Source organism: Protopterus annectens, chromosome 10.part0, assembly GCF_019279795.1.
Source record: "Protopterus annectens isolate FY-2018-M chromosome 10.part0, PAN1.0, whole genome shotgun sequence".
NCBI lineage: Eukaryota > Metazoa > Chordata > Ceratodontiformes > Protopteridae > Protopterus > Protopterus annectens.
In genome coordinates, this window is record NC_056744.1 from 296,427,751 (window position 1) to 296,446,204 (window position 18,454).

Here is an 18,454-nt window from a genome sequence, read left to right on the forward strand (position 1 = left end):
TTTATAGCAGAATAACAAGAGTATTCTCCTTGCCCCATATCTTTTATACTGCAAAACGTTGTTTTCTTTTTAAGTGCCTTTAAGGTGTGATATAAAGAGTATCCTTAGAGTTTAACATTCCCCACCTTCCAACATTGCATGATTTGCTCATTAATTTAGGGGAGTGTGGAGGTGTGACAATCCCCCAACACAAACGCATTCTTATATGTGCGTGCGCACGCACACGCACAACCCATCACCCAGTAGCACTCATTGACATTCTTGCCTATTCACCCATGCACACATAAACACACATACACCTTTCTTAGTTATGCCCTAACTACCCTCCTTACTGTGACCACCCAGACAGGTTCAAACATACACACACCTGATACCACTAATCTCTTTGCATACACTCACACATGTATCCACAGACATACACACATGCACCCCTCACCACCACTGCCTGTCCAGTAAACTCCTCAGCACTTACCTAAGCAGTCGCTGAATGCAAGCTTGTGGACACATTTATTAACATGGCCGGCTGAGGTTACATACACAGCTATATCACTCAACTGCCTAAGTGCCTTACCGCTGGCATTTCCAGGAGGAGAGCATTTAGCTATTTAGCAAAGGCCACTTCCCTAGAATGTGTCAATAACATTTGTGGTAAGCTGCTGAAACAGCCCACTGTGATGCTGTACTTGGTGCAGCACTGTGACTGGGCTTTCTTAGAATCGTAAATGTTTACCAGGCCTGCACCAGTCCTACACATCACAATAATCTTCCTGAATTGAGACCTTGTCTTTTTATTCATAGTCTTGTTATATATTTATTTATGTATGTATGTGTTGTTAAAAGAGCATTGATCCACATGAACCATTTTCAGGCTCAGTCTGGGTGTATAGTTACAAAAAGTGCAAGAATTGTATTAACTAACAGGTGAATATAAGGTGTATCCAGCAAGAACTCCACAAAGCAACACATTGTGAATGAGAGATGGTACAGAATTATCTGCATAAAGTAACAAGAGAACACACTCTGCAAATGAAAATATATGGACGTTATAAGAGACTGTCTTCCTCTGTCCTAGAGTGTGTATGCTGTTTCAGATGTGGGAGACAAATGTTTGCATGCTGTTAACTTCATTATATCCTGAAATATGTAAAATTGAGGAGGCATCATCCACTTTGACTGTCAGAGTTGCATCATTTTAACATACTTGTTTTCTACAAGAAGACAGGTCCTCTGATGATCAGTCACCCACTCCCATACAATATATTACTTCTGTAAATATGTTGTCCCTTTGGGGATGAAAGGGGTGAGGTTGGGAATAGTCAGATCACTGTGAAGATGTATCTTCATGATTTGAGTCTGTGTGTGTGTGTGGGGGGGGGTACTCATTCTGGCCCATGTAAAGTCTCCCCCTTCTTCTTCTTCTTTGGATAAATGAGAGGGCCTTATTTCATGTTTTCTTTTGCCCTCATGGAGCCTTTTTAGTAACTGAGGAGGTTTATGTCTTTCAGATGAAAAGATGGAATATGTTAGTCCCTGTGTAAATGTGTATGTGGGGGGAGGCTATGTGCATTCATGCATATGTATTTGTGGGGGTGGGTAGTACTTAGAGGTTATTTCCATTATGTCTATCATCATTTTAGCACTGATGATCTTTAGCTTATCAGCTGTTATACATTTAACATCTGCCATTTGCTGTTCTTGTAATATGTTGTTCTGAGTGGTTCTGATGAAGATACTGATAATGGGTGCTGTTTTTTAAGTTTTAAACACTAGATCAAAGAGTTCTCTTTGGGTACTTTTGTGACCAGCTGCAGATCTCCATTTTGGTGAGCTGTCAAAGTGGACATATCTTTCTCTACCAAAGTAGTAGAAGACTTGCATGTTTTTCATTGGCTTGTATTACTGTCTCTTTAGATTTCACTGCTTTTTCCAACCTTTCTTGTTTTTCGCTTTTTTCTAAGCTTTTCCTACTGTCATTCTTTCTTTTCATTGTCATCATTTTTATGTCTAGTACCCCTCTTCTTGTAAGGCCTTTAGGGAAACTTTAAGTATACTTTAGATGCAGGACCAACTTTGCTGCTTGCAGAAAAATAGAAGTGTGATGCCTCTGCACTGGCCCAGTAATCAAGGAGCCTCAATCCTCACCACTAGCACCAGTGAGGGATGTGCACATTGGGAGAATGACAAGTACACACACAGTAAATTACAATTTCTCTTAAGAGCACATAGAAATCACAGTCAGTCTGGGGCTGGTAACAGATCCCCAATTAGACTCCCCATTGGCACAGCTGTAGGGTTAAAATCTCAGCCGAGCGGTCAAGCCAAAACCTCCAGCACCCTCTCTGTTCAACCAGTGCTTCATGTCCCAGCCCAAGTAGCTGACACACACTTTGAGATTTGATTTATATAGAAACACACACACACACACACACACTCCTGGGAAAGGCTGGCACAGGTTTACTAGCTATGCCCCCCTTCTGCCCAGACTAAACGGTAGTTATCACTGCCACCATCCAGCTCTTTATCAGCTACTATAAGACCCTTACCAAGGATGACCAATCCTACTGTGTAATGTTACTAATAATCCAAATGGTAAGTCTGACCAAGACTTTACAAACCAGCCACAATTAAAAGGTTTAAATGTATTTAATAATAAAGAACAAGACCACAGTCAGTAAGTCAACACAGTGACTACAGAGTTCAGAATCACAGGAAATATTTAAAAAAACATTGCAGGACAGTCTCAAATAAATACAGAAAACAAACTAATCTTTAATATAGTCATATCTATATCTAAGAGAAATAATTTTTCCCTAGTTACTTACTATTAGCAAGACGCAAGCAGAAGTGCTGATGAGTGGGATGTTTCTAGGTCCAAAGACAAATGCAAAAAGCCAATTCTCACTCTCTCAGATAATTCTTAAATTAAATTAATAATACACATTACTGCTGGGTTAGCCAGGATGACATCACTCTGTCAACTGCCTTCAGTTCGCAGGCTACCAGAAACTAACATAATTTTTCACATCTCTATGTGAGAAGTACACATCTCTCAGAAGTTTGCCAAGAAATGGAAGTCGTAAAACAATTAACACTTTTACATTTGAAACCTAATAATTACTTCTGTTTCAAGACAATAGAAAGAAACTTTTAGCTCTAGACATTCTGACTCCTTTCTGCACTGAAACATAATTGTAAAACACTACTTTTCAACTTATTTGCTTGAGGTTTGTAAGTTAACTCTGTATGTTTCAGTTTCTACCATGAAAACACACATTTGCACAGGCACATAGTCCATATACATTTTTGTTATTTTCCAGTAGGGTACACTGTGGTTGCATTTGTGAAGCTCAGTACGTAACATACAGTTCAACACACACTTCTGCACCAGTTACTTAATATACACATAGCACGGATCATATTAATATTCACAAATGACATATGATTATTTACAGAATTTTAGATCACTGGGCTGGCAGCCTCACAAGGAGCAGTAGAGAAAATCTATCTGAGACACAAGAAATAGAAAGCAGGTTAACCCAGATGTAATTATTTACTGTTAAGGTGATCCTTCTCAAAGATTTCCGTTAACTGTCCTAAGTACAGCTCAAATAGGGTAAATTTGGCCCACATGGTATGGTCTTCTGTTAGAGGTTGTTCATAATAATTAAGATCCAAACAAATCCTCTCTTATTTTAGATGGATTATTTATTCAACATGCATGTGTACTGAGTGTTATAACAGGAACAGATAAGTTATGAAATTACATCCTTATCTTCTGTGACTTTAAATGAGGTTAAATAAAGTACTTCAGTAAGCAACAGACTGGTTAGAAGCCTTAACACAAGTCAAGTGTAGAGAGAATTATTTTCAGCATTTTGTCCTACTTTAGATTATGATTAGTGCCTTCACCAACCCTTTTCCCCTGTGGTTGCATTGCTTGTAATGGCTTTGTAATGCACATTTTTAATGCTTTTTGAGGACTAAGTTGAGCAAATGCTTAAAGGGTATGTGTTTAATACAGTTCGCAGTCAGTCACAGTGTTCTTTTTTCTACTCAGGTGGTGAGGGGGTAGAAACCAGGTAGAGTATTATGTCTTTGAATACTGTTATTGTTACCATGTTGACTGTTCTTATTTATGTATTTTTCTGTTTCATAACTATGCCACGTAACTTAAATCTGGTCCAAACATGTTTTCAAAGATTTATTTGGTTATTGTGTACTCTCTCAAAAATATGTTGTAATGCATATTAAGTTGAAAGTAAACTGTAAAACTGTAATCTTAATTTTAATGAACTAAATAATAAGCAATATATTTTTCGTTCGTTTCAGGCTTTCCTGGGGATTGATTTACATTGGGTTCTTAGCCATCATGTCTCTGGTGATGGCAGTCATTACTACAGTGTCGCCACTGTTTTCAAGAAGCAGCTGTTTTGTGCTTTTCTTTCTGTTCTTTCTCTATGGACTGTCTGCAGTAAGTGAAAATAAAATAAAAGCATATAATAATGACAGTGTCAGAAAGTGCTGAATTTTAATTTTTATTTCATTAATGTTCTGTAGTTTAATATGAACTTGGTATGCTGTTCTTTATAACTGTTAATGCTGAAGTTGGTATACCTTAATTTAAACATTGTTAATGGAAGAAAATCCAGATGTTGGCGTTCATTTTCACTTACTTATAGAAAAGGTATTATAGTATCACAGTAATCCACTGACCAACAGACACGTTGCTAACTAAATATAGTTTAGTAATGCAGTTCATTATTTATTAATTACATTTTTGACCATGTAAATTACTTTGAGACACTACTTTTTAAACTTGGAAACTAAGGGTTGTATATACATAAATTACAACAGCAAAACAGCAAAGAAACAGTATATTTATATGACAGAAATCTGTATACAGAGTTTATTCAAACTTGTATTTGGACTAGTTGTATGTTTGCTAGGATGTTAGTTTCCTTGCAGTTCCTAAAGGCTTGCATAACTGAACTGGTGATGTTGCAAGTTTCTCTTTGGTGAAATTGTGTGCCATATGCATGCAAGTGTCTGTTTGTCCTACAGCTGGCTGGCATGCTGTCAAGGATTCTTTCTCAGAGTTTACTGTTTTCTTACTAGACCTGGCTGTGGCTCCTCACAATCCTGAGTCAGGTAAACTGGTAATGAGAATGGGAAGATGGATAAACGTGTAAAAATTAGAGTAACAACAATTTTGAGGCAGGTGTATTTCACAGACCAGATCAGAAACAATATAATGTTGTTTGTTGTCCTCATAGAAACCCATGCTACATACCACACACTAGTTTGTATGTCATATTTGCATCAGTGTTTTGTATAGAGAATGACAGTCTGGCTGCACAGTGGCTTCATTTCTCTGCGCTAGGCTGTGAATGTCCACATATACAGTTGCATATACAGAGAAATTTACTGCTTACAATATAGGTTCTGTGTTGAAATAGATGTCTGTGTCTGATCTAATTCTGTTTCTTATGTAACTCTGATGGGAGTGCATTGTTTTAGAAGTAATTTCTAAATTAGCTTACCCAAGGATCCTCCAGTAGTTAATGTACTTTGGTAAATACTGCAGAGCAGCAGGTAATAATCAAACCAAACAAATCACTGAGCCCTTGTGGTACATTATCAGTCTTCTTCTGACAGGACTACTGTAACAGTAAATCAAGCATTTGAGTTATTTCTCACTTACCTGTGTCTTTATCCGATTTAGGTTTTCACCGGCAGTACTCTGTTCCTTGTGTAGACTTTAAATGGTTATATGTCGGTGTTCTCTCGAACTTTTAAAGGTGCATGAGACACTTATGTAGCCAGTATTGCTAGGAGTCTTCTTCAGTTCTTGGCACTTGTAGTACCTGAGATCCTGCACTAACACCGGAATAATTCCAGATGTGCATTGACTCATGCTTATGTACAGTTCATTGTTTTTTTTTTCAGAAATCTTCATTCAGAGTGAAGGTAAATACTGTTCCATAATTATGACTGGCTGATGCCAGTTTTTTCACCTCAACTTTCTGTGTTCATGATTATTTTTATTTTATTAACTCCTCCTTAGATGTAGAAAACATGGAGTAAGAGGAAACATAAGGTAAAAGTGGTAATGTTGTGAAGTCCAACAAAAATCATTTAACAAAGGAATTTAATAAAGAATTGAATAAACTGAAGTTTTCCAGCTTGCCCAAGAAAGGTACTACTTCTCAAATGTCCCCAAAACACTGTGCGATGTAGCTGTTTTCTAAAGTATAAAAGTTCTCCTCACTGACTTTGACGCTGCCAATATGTAGTACTTTAGCAGTACCATTTGACAGCACTTATTATTAGATCAAATAGGACCAAGGCTGAATGTCAAACATTGCTCTTCTCCTTTAAACTTGCTTTTCCCTGTGGACCCCCAAGCCCCGCTCTTCTCCTTTAAACTTGCTTTTCCCTGTGGACCCCCAAGCCCCGCTCTTCTCCTTTAAACTTGCTTTTCCCTGTGGACCCCCAAACCCCGCTCTTCTCCTTTAAACTTGCTTTTCCCTGTGGACCCCCAAGCCCGCTCTTCTCCTTTAAACTTGCTTTTCCCTGTGGACCCCAAACCCCGCTCTTCTCCTTTAAACTTGCTTTTCCCTGTGGACCCCCAAGCCCGCTCTTCTCCTTTAAACTTGCTTTTCCCTGTGGACCCTCAAGCCCGCTCTTCTCCTTTAAACTTGCTTTTCCCTGTGGACCCCCAAGCCCGCTCTTCTCCTTTAAACTTGCTTTTCCCTGTGGACCCCCAAGCCTCGCTCTTCTCCTTTAAACTTGCTTTTCCCTGTGGACCCCCAAGCCCCGCTCTTCTCCTTTAAACTTGCTTTTCCCTGTGGACCCCCAAGCCCCGCTCTTCTCCTTTAAACTTGCTTTTCCCTGTGGTCCCCCAAGCCCCGCTCTTCTCCTTTAAACTTGCTTTTCCCTGTGGACCCCCAAGCCCTGCTCTTCTCCTTTAAACTTGCTTTTCCCTGTGGACCCCCAAGCCCCACTCTTCTCCTTTAAACTTGCTTTTCCCTGTGGATCCCCAATCCCCACACCCCCTAACCTTTTACAGATACACACACACACACACACACATATGTATATATATATATATATATATATATATATATATATACCAACTCCAAGATTGCCATACCTTCAGGAAAATTGAATATTCCGAGAAATGACCATTTCGAACTTAGTATATGTAATTCCAGCCATTTAATCTCAGCGGGTCCCAACATTTAAAATGGTTACCCATTCTCTCTCCAGCATCCATCCAGGTCTGCACAGTTCATAATCAAACCTTAGCTCCTTATATCCTTGGTGACTCTAAAGCTATGATAAATGCACAAGGAATTTTCTTCAGTGGCTTAGTATTTGGATTGCATCGCACTGCATTATGAGTGATAGAGCTGTGTACTGAAGATCCTTTTGAAAAGGTCACCATGAATATGCCCACCAAAAGATTATCACCTTCACTGTATTTTCTTCCTTGAGCCTTTGCATGGAATGGTTGATTGTAAGCTGTGTCCATCCTTTAATAAGAAAGCCCTTTTCCGCAGAATACATCCATTTAGTGCTTATGTGTTGCTCAGAGTAATCCTAGCTTTGGGCTAAGGAGTCACCAACCCTGATTTATCTGATGGAAGTGCATTTCAATATGTGCAGTTCAGTTCTTCAGATAGTTGGAAAAAAAAGACGGACAAAATCTAAGTCATAATGCTTCTGTCAGCAGAGAGTATGAGACATTTTTTAAACACCTTTATTAAATTGTCACAATATAGGGACACATACATTAACAGAGAAGAAAACAAACCATATTAACATTTTTCATACAGTATACATTGCATATATACTTTCTTTCTTTAAAACAACTGTCATTTGTTCCAACATTACATAAATTGTCCAATTCTTGCCTTCCCTTAACCCTTACTCCTACTCTTGAACATTATTCTACAAGCATTCCCACAAATTCCATTTACTTCTATGTAATTTGCTTCTTCCTTTTTATAACGATTCCAGTGCCACTTTTTTATGTCTTTTAACAATATTCAGTACTTCAGTTATAGCTGGTTTAGATTTTGATTTAAATTTTCTAGTAATTGCATTTTTGACAGCCAGTAGCATTAAACTTAATAAGGCCTTAGCATGCGTAGGCAATTGAGATCCTGGGTCCCAGCTCAAAAGAATAATTTTCTTATTTACAGCCATTTGCTTCTGCAGTATTTCAGACAAAGTGCTTTACAGGGAAGTTTTTAATATCTGTCAACTCATTAAGCTTCCAAAAACGTGTTCCCAGTTACATTTCTCTTTCCAATCACACCTCTGACTTTTGCTGTCTACCTGAGAAAAAAATTCTTTAAAGTATGCTTGGAATATAAAACTACCTATGAAAGTACTTCCAAGCAAAAGTCCTAAACTTTCTGGAGTTTGTTGCTTACTTGGGAGACATACATATGTCCATTCATTTTTCCTTTGTAAATTGCTTTTCCATTCTCTCTTTCCAATCTTTTCTAACCTCCTGTGACTGATTCTTACAGTTATCGTGCAGTATTTTATATGCCCTACTAATTATCCCTTTTTAGCATCGTCTTCTGTTATATACTTGACTAAAAACAATACCAGAGCTGGACTTTCATCTAGGACTCCCATGTCCCTCTGTCCTTGCCTATACTGTGGTACCTGTTTCTGGTAATGAAAGCGGTCTACAACCCACAGTCCAAACTTCTGCTTGGCTTCATCCCACTCTGTTAATTTCCATCTCTAGTTATTTGCTCCCAATATCTTGGTTTCTTTGCCATTTTTCTCCAGTAAATTGCAGCCCCCTCTTGCCTGTTGACTTGCAGTCATCTCTATTGGCAAAATCTCCTTTGTCTATTCCCATGGTTGGCTTAATTCTTAGAATACTTAAGCAACTTTATGAATATAATAATCTGTGTTGTACTTTTTATTCTTCCTAAGGATCTGCATCCCAGATCCTGCACTCTCCTTATTTCTTGAACTCCCTTCCACCACTTCATCATCATCCCTTTTCCACTTTGATTTATAACTTTCTGCTTGTGTTGTGTATGAGACTTACCTGCGTAACCCTAAAATATACATACACATCAGGTAATCCTAAACCACCTTAATCTATGGGAAATATCATCTTATACCACTTAACACTCACTCATCCTCTTCGCCTCCCCAAAATTACTTCAACTCTTTATTAATTATTGTCCAAAACTTCTCCTATAGTTGATACAAATATGGCTGACCTGTATATAAAACAAAAGGGACTAAAAACATTTTCACTGCTTATATCTTACTATCCATACCCATAAACAAGAGCTTACAGTTTCACATTTTGTGTATTATCTTAGTCTCTTCTCTTATATCCTTAGCTGCCAAGACCAAATCCTTTTTAATCCATACTTTTAAATATTTCATCTCATCACATTCCCATGAATAACAGTATTGCTGAACCAATTAATTAGTAGGTACGTAATTTACTGCTATATCCTTTGTTTTGTCTTCATTAATATTGTATGTCAGAAAGACTTGAATCTGTCTCAAAATGTTCCACAGTACCATAATTTCCTTTTCTGGATTTATCAAGTACAGAATAATTTCATCTGCAAATAAAGCCATCTTTTTCTTGATTACCATACCAATTATTTAATTGAATTTCTGAATGTCTTAGTTTATTTGCCAGTGGCTGGAAATATAAAGCAAATGACAAAGGGGAAACAGGACACCTTGTCTGTTTTTTTAAATTCATGTTCAAAGACATCTTATCAGAGTGGGACCCTCCCAGTGTAATTCTTGACTTTGATCCTTCATACATCCTCCTAATTAACCCTATTGTTGTATCATGGAAGGCACATGTTTTCATTGCTCTACTCATAAATCCTGACTTTTCTTGCATTCTGCTTCCCTCTGGATCATCATTATTCTATTAATGTGTACAAATGTTTGCTTTCCCTCCACAAAACGACATTGATCTGTATCTGTCAGTTCTGACAAAGTTTTCCTATTCTCTTAGCCAGTATAGACTTTATAATCATGCTTTTAAATTTAAATATGTTTATATGAAGCAGGGCCTGATGGGTTTGGGTAATACAGCCACCACAGCCTTTATTAGTTTCTTTCCCCCAACTTCCAAGCTTCCAAAGAAATGCTTTCTGTTTCTGGAGACTTCCTGTGGATTGATTGTATGTCACAGTTTTCCTGATTTTCTCTGGTCTTAAATATTAGTTGTTGATTATTATCTTCCTCTAACCTTGTCATTTCTTAAGATTTCCATAAATATTACCATTTGTGTGTTTTTTTTTCTTTTTGGGATTCCGTATTCTTCTGCTTTATCCAAATTTTCATAAACTGTTCAGAATATCTCGATACCTCTACAGGATCTCTGGTATTTTTCTTGTCATAAGCTCCCTAGGTTTAGTGGCAACCTTGTCTGCTTTCTGTTGCCTAAATCATGGCGCCAAAAGTTTTTGTGCTGTGGGGGTTGTTATCAAAAAGTAGGTGCTTAACGGTAATATTTCTGAATGAAGGCACTTTATTCAGATACTCCTTAATTTTCTCTTTAGCACACTGCAGTTGCTCATCTTTTTTCTGTGAGATTCCCCTTATTTTGTAATACTTTTAACCTTTGTCATCCCCTCTGAATAATTCCTATTACCTCTTAACCATATCTCATTCACTTTTATTTCTACCCTATTATTAAACTCCATTTTCATTTTATCCCATTCATTGGCTGTCCCTTCTGAAGAAATGTTATCTTCTGTAATAGCTCTTGAATAATTCCCACTACCCATTCCTTACATTTCTGTCTTTTTAACAGGTAATTTGGAAAACAGCGGTATCTCATTTTTACTTCATTACCCTGAATTTTTATCTTAGTTTTATTGGTGCATGATCTGAAATAGTTATTATATGCATGACAAAAGCTTTCAGTTAAATGCACATGGTTCTGTAAAAATATAATTTATATACAGTTTAACCCAGTTATTGTACTTTGGAGAATTATATGTAAATTCTGTCTTAAGTTCCTTCTACTGAATTCACATTTTTCTTACTAAATATTTTCAAACATTTCTTCAAAAATCCTCCTTTGTTACATTTTTCTCTTCTTGGTCCCCCGATACATCTTCACTTTTGCAAATCAAGTTCCAATCCCCACCTATAAGTAATATTCCTGCTGAAAGCTAATTATTTCTCTCAAAATTTTTATTAAGCTCCATAACAGCATTTTTTCATGGAATGTTAAATACCTGCCAGTGTAATCCTCCTCTGCCCTTGCCGGTAATCCCTTACTACCACAGATCTACTGTCATTGTTTTTTTTTTTTCCTCTTATATCAGCATTGGAACAGCTGTAGCAATTAGTATTATTACACCCCTTTTCCTTTGTCTCTGACATTCTGCTGAATAGCCATCCTGAAATCTTTCTTTGTCAATTTTGCAGGCTTATTTCTATTCATATTTGTCTCCTGCAACATTGCCATTTGCACCCTACATTTTGTAATGTAATTCAGTACCCCTTTCTTTTTGTCTGTACCTGTAAGACCATTTGTTTTACAAGATAATAAGGATAGAGTAGTTATTGTGATAGAAAGCTGTTGCTGCCACCTGTTACACTGTTATACATGATTGTTCTTTTGAATGTGTATTTCCAGCCTTTGTCTTACATGCACACACTATTTGTCAGCCTGAGCTTTTAGGCAGTTGTATCTTCTCATCTCCATTTGAACCTATGTCATATTTTTCAACACATTTTGCTGTAGTCAAAACCCTCAAGCAAAAAAATACATACATTTCAGAGCCTCTCCCTCCCCTATTAACAACACAAAACTATGTACATTTTCAACAAATGAAATTTAACCTTCCAAATAGGAGCAGTTACCCAAAACCGATGGCTACATCCATAGGCATTACCTAATGTAATATTTATGTCACTAATGCTAAAGGGCTTTATTTATTTATTTATTTAATATCTGTTTACCGGCGAAGTCAGACTAGGCTAGTTACCCATTTCCAGCTGAGGCCAGGTGGAGAAAGGCTCCATGTAAAAGTACACAGTATAACAGCACAAATTTGTACAGACCAGAAAAAAATATACAGAATCAAAAAGAAGGCATGCTATACAATGGAATACTATTCAGTAATGCTTGTCCAGTTTCATATAAGAACACACAATACATTTTTGTGGAATGTTATATAAACATGAGAGTAGTAAGTGGGAGAAGAGTTTGAGGGTGGGCAGAGGTGGGGAAAAGACAAGTTCAACCTGGTGAGGAGCAAGAGCATAATCAGCTGTTGTTTAGATGGGTATTTAGCAGGTATTTAAACTGTGCTGGGTCACTTGTATTTAGTATATTCTTTGTGGAGAGGGATTACGTAGGGGATTTTCCAAATTGTAGGTATGCACTGTTCTGAGATGGATCTATTAATTCGAATTGACAGTGGGTAACAGATGACGTTGGCTGCTAGTTTGAGGTATTCATTTCATAGTTTGTCAGCAGTGAGAGTTGTAGGTATTAGTTTGCTCAATAATTTCTTTATTTTACCTATTTGGATTGGTTGGAGGGAGAGTGTGGCAGTGGTGTCATTGGTTACAGGTAGAGGGATTTGTTGGAGACTATTTTTATTTTTTATAATTGAGAGTATAGAATTTATTAAAAAAGGAGTTAAACTGAGATGCTATACTTTCTTCTGAGTTATGGGTATTTGGTGATGGGGTGGAAGTATGGCTTGGATATATAAGTTGTTTGATAGTGTTCCCAGAATTTTTGTTGGTTATTTTGGTGTTTGCGCTGCATGTTTGCATAGTACTGTTTTTTATCAGTTTTAATTTGCTTTTTGCAAATATTTCTTAAGTGACGGTAGTTGTCAAGGGTGGCCTTCGTTTTGCTGGCCTGATGTTGGTACCAGAGTTTCTTTGTTTTAGTAGTTATCTGATCTCCTTTGTGAGCCATGGACAGTAATTTGTTTTAGATTTAATGTGTCTTATAGGGTCCAGGGTGTTTAGTACATCCATAAATTTACTGTTTAAATATTCGACTGCTGCATCTAATGGGAGGTATTTTAATGGGGACCAATTGCAGTTTTGGAGCAGTTGTTTAAAAGTGCCTGTGGAGAAGTATTTTTGTATTCTATACTTGTTTGTATGATGTAGTTTTTGTGTGAGAGTTGTGGTACCTTAAGAAGTCTGTTAGTAAGTGAGCAAAGGGAGTGGGTAGGTCATAAAAAATCCCCACAAATAGAAGCACAGATGAGCCAAGCCCGCAGGACACCTTCAAGGATCCACAACTGGCTCCAGCAATAATGGAGTATGTCTGGGGGTGGGGGTTAGAGAGTAGCTGGTAGACCTGACTTGGGCATTGGGTACTGGGGATTGGGCCATTAAACATGAGGTCTCATGGGACCAAAAAAATGGTGCACTGGCTACCTTTAAATAAAACTAAACTGTGCACTGTTCTATTAAATGCATTAAAATATTAAGGCTGCTTGAGATGGCTACTGTTTCTTTTTTAAAACACATTTAGTAAATATTACTTAAGACATCGGCACACTTACATTAATAGAAAAGAAAACCATATTGACATTTTTTTTTCGTTTACAAACAATATACATGGTATCTTCTCTTTCTTTATAACAATTGTCTTTCAGTCCAACAGTACATAAATCAATCCAAAACAATGAGTGCCAGCATCACACATAACAACTAATCAGTAAAAAAAAAAAACTAAAAGAAAAATCTAGCCAAGCTAGGCTTTTCACTGTGTGATACCTTGAAACTGCTTGCATTAGAGGCAACATGGGATATATGCAAATGACCCCATAAGGACATCAGGTGTTTCAGCTATATCGGAATTCTGAATGTCCATGACTTTTTCTTAAGTCTGTCATGGACAAATTCAGGCCAATAAAACCAAACCCCACACATTACATAAACACTCATTTCCTGCCATCCCTTAAACCCCACTCGTCCTTCTCTGTGAACATTAGTCTGCATGCATTGTCCCCACAAATTCCATTTATTTTTCTGTAATCTGCTCCTTTCCTTTTCTTAAGGTCTGCCTGTCAGTTATTTTTCCTTTTCTTAAGGTCTGCCTGTCAGTTATTTTTCCTTTTCTTAAGGTCTGCCTTCCAGTTATTTTTCCTTTTCTTAAGGTCTGCCTGTCAGTTATTTTTCCTTTTCTTAAGGTCTGCCTGTCAGTTATTTTTCCTTTTCTTAAGGTCTTTCTTCCAGTTATTTTTCCTTTTCTTAAGGTCTGTCTTCCAGTTATTTTATTTCTTTTAAAATATTCAGTAATTCTAATACAGTTGGTTTATATTTTGATTTCCATTTTCTATTAATTGCTTTTTAGGCAGCTAACAGAATTAAACTTAATAAGGCCCTATTATATCTAGGCAATTCAGATCCTGTGTCCCAGCTCAAAAGAATAATTTCCTTAGTTACAGCCATTTGCTCCCCCAATAATTTGTCAGAGGACTCTGTAGGAAATTTTAAATCTGCCAACTCATTACTGTCCCAAAAAGCATGTACCCATTTACTTCATACTTCCACATCTGACTTTGACTACAGACAGTTCCCTGAATTATATGTTGCTGCCAAGCAGAGAATCATTGTACTGTCACTGCTACCAGGTAAGTCTTCTCCTTCAGATAGTGCCTGTCCATTTAAATAAAAAGAAACAGCCTTCACTGGACGTCTTTTCCAGTTTTGATATGGCAGAAGTAGACATAGTTTCCACCTTTCAAATCCACTCTTCTCTTGCACTGATGAGTCTCTTTAATATGTTCCTCAGCAGACTATATATCTTTTGGGAAAACAATAAATTTAATGAAGGAATATTTTAAGAGGGAGGCCATCCTTAAACAGCATCTTTCAGATCTTTTACATATGGCTCTTGGAGTGAACAAGCACACAGTTAAAAAGTGCTCTGCTAGCCAGATGCCTGTGCTAAGGCATTGACCCTTGCCATGGTCGTCAGATGGCACACATGGCTAAGAATGCAGCCTGGGCTGGATGATGTCAGAGGATATTTATTAAGTGTACCATGCATGACACACGGCATAGAACTCTATTACTGTATTCATTGAAACCTATCTATGCTCCAGTTTGTATATGTCCAGTACAAAAATAAGCATATTTATAAAACTGTTCAGATTTTTCATGTTAATATTATGTTACTTTTGTGCATACTATTTGATTTATACCTTTGTATTGCTATTTTGAACATAGAGCTTTTCTTCCAGGGTCTGTGTTGAAGAAGGGGCTCACTGAGCCAAGAGAGACTGTTCCAGTTAAGTGAACAAGTAATGAATAAATTGCATAACCCCCAGTCATTACTTGCCTCCGATGATAAGGTGTTCACACTTAAGCATATTTGGAGTACTTGGACAACTGCTTTATTCAAACTAAACTGCAGAAACAGATGACCAGCACACAAATTATACAGTTCAGTGCTTTATCAGACTGCAGATTTCCCTCCATATGCAGAAAACTTGCCTCTCTCTACTCCCAACCCAGATGTTTTGTAGTGGTTATGCTGTACTGATTCACATTGAGTTGCTGAAGGTAGTTTTAGCGAACACAAACAAATTAAAAAAAGTTTGTCAAAACTACTTTCGGTGAACATTAGAACAAATTTTTTTTGCAGGGGGCAAGCCTCTCTGCACCCCACATCCTCCTGGACTTATATATGTGAACTCCAAGGTCACACTGTAGTGAAGAAAAAGGCAAGCTCCACTATTGGTAAAAGTAGTTTCTGTGAATACTATTTGTTGTTTTGGTATTTGATGATTTCGATGTGAAATGGTTCCTTGTGTACATAAAAAATTGGAAAGTCTTTTACTGAGGCATAGATGCAAGTCCTAATTACTTTCATCTGCCAGGATCCAGCCCTTTTACCTGTGACTGTGTGTGCTATTTTAAAAGTTATAGGCTACATCTCCTTCTCAGTTTTCGCAATCCCTTTATCAAGACTGCTGTACAGGGTCGACAGTGGTACCTAAGCATTCTGCGGTGCCAGCACCTGCACATACTTCAAGAGATAATTCCACTTATCCTTCCAGCTCACAAGGAATTCCATTGGTGGATCACACTGATAAAAACCAAACTAGAGATGCCCTTTGTCAAAATAAAAAAAAGAACCAGACTTTGATGACGGACATTTCTTTTTTTTAAACATTTTTACTAAATCATCACAGTTTAAATGGCAGCATGAGTTCCCATTTATTACTAGAAAAAAATGAACTGTAGTACCAGTATCAGGTGTAATTCTCATGCAATATACATATATGCTTGCTTTTTAACAGTTTTCATTTACTCCATTATATATGTTGATGTGATGCTCAATTCCTGTCTTCCGTTCACCTCACTCATCTTCCTGTACATTATTCTGCATATATTTCTTCTCAGAAATTATATTTATTTTCTTAAGATTCCACCTCCATTTTTTTCTCCTTCACAATATTCAATACTTCAGTTGCATTTGGTTTAGATTTTGATTTCCAGTGTCGAGTAAATGCAGTTTGCAGCCAGTAACATTAAACTTAGTAAGGCTTTACTGTGTCTGTGCAATTGAGATCCTATATCCCAGCTCAAAATAGTAATTTTCTTAAGTTACAACCATTTGTTCCCCCAATATTCCCATCAAAGTATTCTGTAATGAATTTTTAAAACATGTCAGCTTGTTACATTTTCCAAAAACATAATCCCAGTTACTCTCTGTTACACATCAGACCTCCAGCATTTGCTATGTGTCCGAGAGAGATTCTCTGAAGTCTACTTGGGGTGTAAAATTACCTATCCAAACACTTCCATGCAAAAATCCGAAACCTTTTGGACTTTGTTTATATATAAGCCGTAGTGGTGACCACAAAAAAACCCCAAAAAAACACTTTTCCATCTAGCACCTTGGCTACATGCTTTTATAGATTTAAAAGGTACTATAAAACATTCAACTGGATTTTGCTGTATACTTGGGAGCCTTAACATTTTCTTCCCATTGTTCCTTTGTAAATTGCTCTTCCATTATGTTTTCTCAATCTTTTCTAACATCCTCTGATTGAATCTTATAGTTAGTTGTACATTATTTTATATTATCTGGTAATTTTCCCTTTTTTTAACTCCAGAAGACCGAGGTAATACAGAAAGCTCAAGTCAGGTGTGGTATCCCACTTGTGACACAGAGGGTGACAGGACTGATAAGAAGCAGAGTACAAAGGGTTAGTACAGACACAATCACTTTAGCTATGAGAGCTAGGAGATTCTTTCTGTGATAACTCTCCCTTGTTGAAGTTTCAAGTAGTTTATTCAGTGAAGCAGATAGATGGCTGAGTGTTCTTGTTCCTTTGCTTATTTCATCCAGTAAGTTTCAGCCCACTCTTGTGGGTTTTGTATACCCCTACCTGCAGTCAACCCTATTCATAAAATCTTGTTTATCTGTTCCCATGCTGACATGATTCTTAGAATACTTTCTGCTACTTTGTGAGTGTAGTATAGCGTTCTCTATGGTTGTTGCTGCCCTTAAGGATTTACATGCAAAATCGTACTCTGTCTTTATCCCTCAAGCTACCCACATTTCATCATCATCATCCATTTCCACTTTGATTTATAACCTTTTGCTTGAGTTATGTATATTAGCCTTACCTGTGTAGCTCTGAAGTGCCCCTTTGAATCAGGTAACCCCAAGCCAACATGTTCCAAGGGAAGAATCATCTTTCTGCATGTAATTGTTGTTCTCTTTCCCTTCCAAATAACTTCCTTCAACTCTTTATTAATTTTCATACACAGCTTCTCATCTTGTTGATAAAAATATACCTGACTTGTATATTAAACCAAAGGGACTAAACAGTTTCACTTGTATTTGCTATCCGTATCTGTAATCGGGAACTTCTAAAGTCTCTTCCCACATATCCTTAGCTGCTGTAACAATGGTTTAATCAGTACACATAAATATTCCCTCTCATCTTGTCCCATACATAATGGTGTTGCTGAACCAATTCATGTGTAGGTAAATAGTTTACTGCTATAACATTTGTTTTATCTTCATTTATTTTATATCCTGAAAAGACTTCAAACAGTCTGAAAATGTTCCACAACACAAAAACGTCCTTTGCTGGACTTAACAAACACAAAATAATATCATTTGCAAAGAAAGCTGCTCTGTTTTTGATTGTCATGCCAGTTGTATCCTTGGATTTATGAATCCCCTTATTTTCTTTGCAAATGTTTCTAAATATAGAGCAAAGAACAAAGAGAAAATAAGACAAAACTAACCAGTTCCTTAAACAGAACTTGTCAAGCAGGAATTCTGCCTAGTTAATTCTTGCCTCTGACTCTTTATTTATCCTCCTTATTAACTGTATTATTCTGCTAGGGAATGTAAATACCACCTTTGCCCTTCCTTGTAAAACCCCAGCTGACTCTATAAAGTGCTTTCTCTATAGAAAGAATC

General features: G+C 37.1%; 1 protein-coding gene across 2 annotated transcripts in view; it reads left to right on the forward strand.

Annotated features, from left to right (window-relative positions):
• LOC122813052 (cholesterol transporter ABCA5-like) overlaps positions 1–18,454 on the forward strand; it is a 2,390,735-nt gene that overhangs the window by 809,306 nt on the left and 1,562,975 nt on the right. For both annotated transcript variants that reach the window (XM_044085171.1, XM_044085172.1), the window contains exon 7: positions 4,330–4,471. In XM_044085171.1, coding sequence (XP_043941106.1) covers positions 4,330–4,471 — 142 coding nt within the window. The remainder of the gene's footprint in view (positions 1–4,329; positions 4,472–18,454) is intronic.